Here is a 7,728-nt window from a genome sequence, read left to right on the forward strand (position 1 = left end):
GTTCTGTCTTCACTGTCTCTTTTCTCTTGCTCACGCACTTTTCTAATCATTTGTTTCTTCTATCTGTCTCTATCCCTCCATTCTCTTCCCTACTTCATCCCTCTTCTCCCATTCCTCCAACCATTTCATACTATCCCTTCTGCTCTGTTTCTCTATCATTCATTTCTCCTCTTTCTTTCCCTCTTTCCTTTTATATCCTTTATCCTACATTCTTTTTTTTCTCTTGTTGTCTCCCTCATCTCTATTTTCCTGACTTATTTTGCTCATTGTCAACTGCTCTCTTTCTCTCTCTCTAACTTTCCCTGTTCACTTCACCTGTAGGAAAGCTGGCCTGATCCTGTCCAAGTTGGAGGAGCTGAGCAGCTGGTGCAGGAGTCTACTGCGAGAGCCCAAGATCATTCTGCGGCGGATTTCCTTGAAGTACCTCTCGTGTCAGTATAGTGAAATGAAGCGTTCAGGAATAAACTGGCAAGACCTGAGCACGGAGGTGAAGAAGATCTGTGACGAGCAGTTCCTGACAGTGCTGTACAATGACTATGGGGAGCACAAGGAGTTCTAACTAAGGAATGCCCTTTTGTGCCCACCCACCACACCCCACCCCCACCCCACCCCACCCCACCCCACCTTTGCCAGCTGTGTCATGCGCCATCCACACAGCCTCCTGGGTAAAATGTTGCTTGGCTCCCTGCAGTTGTTTTGTGGAGATCGTTAAACCCCAGGCTCACTTTTGGTCTGGCTATAAAACTCTGAATCTGTTTGATGTGTCAGCCAAACATGCAGATTGTTTGATTTTTAACTTCTTCACTGGAAGGTTTGGAAGGAAGAATGAGACAGCGATAATAATGTTTGTATAACATGTATTCCCAGTACTGAAGTTGTTCTATCATTGGTGTAGGTTGCAACACACTTTGATATCGTTGTACTGTTCCGTTCATTTGACTATTGTCTTAGATTAGCAGTGTTGTATTTTAACACGCAGTGGTCCTTTCTCAAATCCAAAGCTGCCCAGTCAGCGATATGAAGTTGGGTTTTTGGTTGGCTTTAGAAAGGTGGAGATGACACGGTATTGGGCTAATGAGACAGGGCTTGGTATGGCATCCAGTGTTCCATTGTAGAGGAAGTTATCAGAGTCTAGTTCCTGATCTGTCAAGAGGTTTAAATATGGCATCTGATACTTTTCCCATAGTAAGAGGAAATATAGCTCCCCATATTTGGTTTTGAATTGATGTCCCGTACCGTAAGGGAGAGAAGTAAATTGAAACACTTGATCCTTTGTTGGTCACCTTACATTCTAGGAAATATTCAAGCAGCTCACTGAGAAGTCAAACTGTCTGATCCAGTGAGTGGCAATTCTAGTAGCCTTCCGCACCCTCTTCCCCCAGCCCCACATGTATACACACACGCACACACAAATGTGCACACATGTGCGCAAATAAACATGCAGACACCACCACGCCCATCTATATCTTGGACCACAAATATAACCTTCGATCTCTTCCACCCTCTGCAGCCCATTTTCTGAAACACTCTCTGTCCTCCCCTCCAACAAGAAATGTGAGAACCTGATGGAGCTGCTCTGACACTAAGATTGAGACAATCTGGTCAGCTGCCTGACTTCCTCCAGTCCACTGGGCCAAACATGCTCTTTAACAATACCCCCACTCAAGTGTCTCCCTGGCCTAGCCTAAACTTGCCCTCTTCCCACTGAATAGCTGACTGCACAACTTCTCTCTCAGCAGCCAGCCCCTCCGACTCCACACAAGCTGATACTGGTAAATGCTCTGTCTCCTCCCCCAAATCTACTGTTACCATGCCCCTCCCCCATCTCCTTTCTTGACTCCCTTCATCCTTCCAAAATATTGTACCATCTTCAATCTCCTTTTCTGTTCCAAAGTCCTTGAATATGTTGTTAGCTCCCAAAACTTTCACCTCAGCTCAGTGTTTCAGTTAGATTACACTGCGCTTTCTTTTTTTTCCCCAAAAGACACAAATTATGACTGTAGCCATCGTAAACTATTCCTCCTCAGCCTTTTTTGAAGTTTCTGCAGCCTTTCACATAACTTGATCACACCATCTTCTTCCAACACTTGTCCTCCAGCCTCCAGCTTGGTGGAACAGCCTCCTGCCATCCTTAACCAATCTAGGCTGCTGTTCTTCTGATGCAGTTAGCTCTGGGGACCCGTGGGTTTCATCTGTCTCCTTTTTCAAGCTGCCTTTGGGAGACCTCATCTCAAAAACACACACTGCAGCACCTCACAAATACCTCACTCCCAATTCCTTCATGTCGCCAATGTTCGGAATGAGACCAACAGAAATGTTCTGCAACTAATTGTTGGGAAGATCCGAGCCATTGGAGTCAACCTTAGCATCAGTTAAAACCCTCATCCAATGGCTTTGTTATGGATGATTCCAAGGTGCTGTCAGCAAGTCTTCCATCATCCACTGTCTAGAAGCCATCCGAAACACTGCCCTTTCTATAGCACCCTACATTTCCCATTCCCACTGATACACACAGCAGCCTTAAAGAGTTGAGTCCTTGCTTTCCAATTCTTCCAATCCACCCTTGTTTTACCCCACTCTACCCCATCCTATCCAGTCCAACAATCCTCTGATATCATTCAGCCTGTTCTGTCGACCCCTTTGGCGACTGTGTCTTCACCTGATGAGGACCTAAAATTTTCAGTTCTCAAATGTTGGAGAGCACTCCGGTGTTGTACCAGGGGTTGGAAAAGGCACTATGACAATGCACGTAATTTTTACATGTGCGCACCCTCAAATGGTTCAGTTAATACTTCAGAATTTCTCAATCCAATGGAAAGAAGAGATTACTCAGTATCAAGAGGGCAAGGAGCATGGGGTACAAGGAGCAGGAGTAGGCAATTCACCACCTTGAGCTTATTCCATTATTTAATATGATCATGGCTAATTTCATCTCAGCCTCAACTCCGCTTCCCTGCTTGCTATCTATAACCCTTCAGCTCATTTAGGATCACAAAGGGACTTAACCATGTGTAGATGAAAGTTACTGTCCACTAATCTGTTTAACTGGATTTATTCCTGTCGATTCACCACCTCTGAAGACACAGCAGTGAGTAAATTGGATGAGCTGTTTATATATTACACGGATTGGACCATTCGGGAGAAACAGATTTATTTTGTACGTTATAAGTGAGATGTACTACAATGCTATCATTCAGGGAAATTGCACAGAGTTATCGTGTCACTTGGTCACTTCTCCTGGAAGAGGGTGAACATGGTACTGACTGGGCTATCCTGTAGAAATGGGATCACTGGAGTAGAGTTCCTACTACAGAAGTGACTTAACTCGATCACCAGGCAGGTCGCTCAAGTCAGAAGATTTCCTGGTAAAATTAACCTGAAATACCACCCTTTCTCCCTGGGACAAGTGAGATAGAGTGGGGCCACTGTAAGCGGTACAGGGTCAGACAAATGGTAAGAAGGGCCGGCTCCATTCTCTTCGACTCCGTGGCAATTGTTTTAGAAGCTGTTAAGCAATGTTGTCCTCATCCCTCCCATCTCTTCAACCATACCCTCCCTGAAGCCCTCCATGCCAACGCAATACTATCTTTCCCCATGTCCTGTCTGTAGCCATTCACCAGTATCCACCATGGGCAGACCTCATGGGAATGAAAAAAAATTAAACTTCTAATACTCTAATTTTGCTGACCCTCCTGCATAATAAATATCTGCCATCATAGAATCCATTCACAAAGCCTTAAAACCTCCTGAAGGGATTGGAAGAGATTATTCCTAATAAAAATAAAGTTCTATCTGGTTATCAAAGACAGATAATTCTTTAATACTTGAACTGTCAGTCAGTCTATGAACTCAGAAAGCCCTGCTGAGACAATTGTAGGTTGTGAAACTCAATTAGAATAAATCCCCTGGTATCTGGCACATATAGGGAATGTGGGGCAGGGGAAGTTGCTGGTTACATGAATGTGCCAATTGCAGGACCAGTCAGAAATACCATCAATGAGGTTTGATCAAAAAGAGAGAGAGAGTGAGAGAGAGAGAGAAGTGGGGAAAACAAGTAAATTATCTCTTCCCAGAGTAATGAAACTTATGTTCATTGATTGTTTTGCATGCAAATTCTGGATAGCGGGACAGTAGGGATTTCACTTTATAAAGTAGCTATTTGGTAATGTCAATAGAAAACTTTGCCGAAACAACCCGATCAAATGCCATTATGTTTTTGTTTGTGACCTGAACAGATGGCCAGTCAATCAAAACAGTTAGCAGAAAGTGAGGACTGCAGATGCTGGAGAACAGTCCTGCAGAGATTATTTTAACTCTCAGTGACAGCTGTAGCCTGTCTTACTTTTAAACTTTAAAGAGCAGAGGAGTTAAAGTCCTCCGGATTGTGACACTTAAACTTTCAAGAGCATTTATCTCCAACTCCATCAACTTGTGGCTCCCACACCATGATTAAGGCCCATGCAACAATTAAAATGGGATCTGTTTGGATGAAGGCACAAATATCAAATGGCTTTCTGAGTTTGGTTTCCATTTGTGCAACTCACGACCCTCAACCCCCCCCCCCCCCCCGCCACCGACAAAGAGTGGGACTTGTTAGAAATGAGGGCCATGGGTGACACTGGGCGTAGTGATCTTAAAGAAGTGCAGCATCTTCAAAACTCTTTGAAGTTTTGAAGCAAAAATCCAACACACAGTGCAAGCTCCATTTTCAACTCCCATGTTCAGTACCTCATTTGACACTGTCAGTTTGATACTAGCATCCTCTCCAAAACCTGCAGTGATCCATTGGGTGGTGTTCCACATCCTGCTCATGTGTAATTGCAAACATATCTGCACTGATTACTCATATTGAAACAATTCTCCAAACATTCTTCAGCATGCAGATTAGATTAGATTAGTGGATTCCTCACTCCCATTAAGTCTATTTACAGATAGATAGGTGCATGATCTACAATTAAGTGTTTTAATATTTATTCAGAATAGGCTTTTTTATATAAGATTGCCAATTTTTGAGATTATTGAGGGTATGGTTACTCCAAGGTATCATGTGGTAGCATTTTGTTAAAACACGTTAACAGACTGCTAACAATTTATTAAGCATCAGAAAACAAACTAGTAAAAGCTGGTAGTCTGGCTGTTTCTACGAGAAGACTGCATTCCTCAAACCAAAGCTAGCCACAGTACTGAAAATGTCAGCAGGCAGGATAGAGGGCAGGAGACCTTCCACTTGTGTAAAACTGAAATCTATTGCACTTTGTTCATTAAATCATTTGTTTCTATAAAAGTCACTGTTAGCCACATTATAACCTTGCTGAGACAGTCCAGTGCTTTAATCACCCTTTTCCCATATTCTAGTGTAAACCACACTGAAACGTGCTCTGTGAAGCAGCAACACTTTGTTCGAGCTTTGTTAGTTTACAGGTGCGAAAGCCCAAGTAAGTGTTCCTGCCTACTGTGTTTTCTGGCATTAAGAATGTGACAATGTCCATGCTGCTCTTATACTTCTTTGCAGGTACATAACCAGTCACCCTAGTTTCTGCCACCTGCATCACTGTCCCATTTACAATGTCAGTCTGTGGTGAGGTTTGAAGTAATATTGGATATCTAACTGCTGTACCTCTTCATATAAACATGCCATTGTCTAGTTTTCCTAAATATATCGATGATTGCAATGGACTTCCCATTTGGCTGGACTTATCTTATTTGCTTCTGACCCCCGCCCTTATTTACTTAATTCATGGTTCTCCCTTCACAGCATCCTCCTTTTCTGTCCAGACCCATTTTAACCCCCTCTTCTCTGTTCTCCTGTCTCCCATCCAAAGAGTTAGCCTGCTACTGGCAGCCACCGCTTGGCTTTGGCCTCCTTATGTGCGTGTGTGTCTTTGATTGATCCCTGGTTTCCTTTGGCACCTGTCCACAAGTCTGTAACCACTTTCTTGATCAGCAGAACTACTGCCCGCTCCTTGGCTATTGTTGCTTAAGATCTGCGTTACACAGATCAGATGCTAATTTATGAGTGAGACCGCCGCCCCCAATCAGGAAAGCTAAACAAGAGGCCAGTGATTGAATTCCAGGGTGAACCATGGACTTCTCCTAAAGCTTTGATGTTTACAGCCCATGTGTATTTTAACTTGAAGATTAACGCTATGAGTTTAACATTAATAAGACAATCCTGCCAAACATCACTCAGAGAAACAACATTGGCCAGCATCCTTTGACCATCTGTGTTGGGAGTCAAACAGAAGGTGTTGTCCAAGGAAAATTGGTCTGCATGAGGCACCCTTTTCCATGTATTACATTTTGAATTGTTTCTTAGAAAAATTCCAAGGAATAGTTTCTTCAGCGTTCCTGTTTAAAATAAGGAGCTCCACATCTAAAGCTCCATGCATTTTCCTCCTCATAAATGAAATACAGTGGAAACACAAGAGTGTTGCATCACCTCTGCTGGTGAGCACAGTGTGCAGAGCTAAGTCAAACCTTTTTACTGTAATTTCTTCTGTTAAAGCAAGTCCTGTTTTAAAGTAACAACTAGTATTTTAACAACAGGACCCCCTTCGGATCTCTCAACCTGCTTGTGTAACCTTTGCATTATTCAAATAGTTAGATATTCTCTGAACTGCATTAGCCCACAGGACAAGCAGGTACAGAATAGAGTTTGTATACCATACCTGTGACCCATGTTGTCCACATGCTACTTCTAATGGTTTCAGAAGCTTCTTACTCTGCCAATTCCAAACAAAATCTGTGTTTGCATCTCCTCATAAGAAAAACTAACAAGTTTAAAATAACTGAGCACACACAACAGGTAACCTCAATATATTTAACCCTCAGACTGAAACGAGTCAAAGGGTTTTTCCCCTAACACGGTATTTTTGTTAAGGCAAAGCAATTCTGCAGCGAACATTTTATTTAGTTATTAAGGACTGGTTGTTATTGGTAAGAATGTTAACTATTTAAAGCTGATGTCAATGCACACACAGGCATGCATCAATAAAGCAGTTGGAGGTCTCCTAGTCTTCAAATCCTTGGGTATAATATTTGCACTGCACTAGAGCAAGCTGCAGACCGAATGCTTTCGTCGATCAGGTGAGTTGTGACTTTCTTAAATGTGCAATGGCCGTTTTAAACTTAGGTGTGAGCAAATGTATTTGAGATTTACACTCTGATGAAGAGTGGTTTTAAAATGAAATGTAGTTGTTTGTACTCTGAGTTTTGATAATGCAGGTATGCAGTGTTATATGTGCTGATGTTAAATGAGAGCTGTGATCTAGTAATGTGCACACATTTTGGTCATTGTTTCCCTGAATCCACTGGCTGTTAAACATAAAATATTGATTCTGAGATTGTGTGGTTCCTGATTTATCGCATGTTATGATTTAGGCTGTGCTGCAACTTGCATCAATGCTGTATTATCTCCAGTAGCGCCTCCAACTGAGAGCTCAATGACACTCAGTATTGTGACATGGTGAACTTGGAACAATTAAGGTGAAGAGACTTGAACAAGAGACTTGTGATGAGCTGAAGCTCGGGAATACTTGTTCATTTTCTTTCTGTACTGCTGTTAATGATGAGATTTCTCATACTGTAAAGTCCACGCTACAAGAGCTGATGGCCTTTGTTGGCAGGGAGCATGAATTCATCATAAAAATGATAATTGACACTAGGTGGCACTGTGGGACCTAGATTCAAATCTGGCTCACACTGGAGAGAGGGATTCTTCTCTTTTGT

General features: G+C 42.6%; 1 protein-coding gene across 1 annotated transcript in view; it reads left to right on the forward strand.

The window, feature by feature from the left end:
• astn1 (astrotactin 1) overlaps positions 1 to 7,341 on the forward strand; it is a 2,207,527-nt gene extending 2,200,186 nt beyond the window's left edge. The window contains exon 23 of the mRNA XM_043700015.2: positions 322 to 7,341. Within this exon, the coding sequence (XP_043555950.2) occupies positions 322 to 559 (238 nt within the window). The 3' untranslated portion in view covers positions 560 to 7,341. The remainder of the gene's footprint in view (positions 1 to 321) is intronic.
• Positions 7,342 to 7,728: the final 387 nt, after the last annotated feature.

Source organism: Chiloscyllium plagiosum, unplaced genomic scaffold, assembly GCF_037043375.1.
Source record: "Chiloscyllium plagiosum isolate Xiang-an unplaced genomic scaffold, Cpla_swu_hap1 HiC_scaffold_9, whole genome shotgun sequence".
Classification (NCBI taxonomy): domain Eukaryota; kingdom Metazoa; phylum Chordata; class Chondrichthyes; order Orectolobiformes; family Hemiscylliidae; genus Chiloscyllium; species Chiloscyllium plagiosum.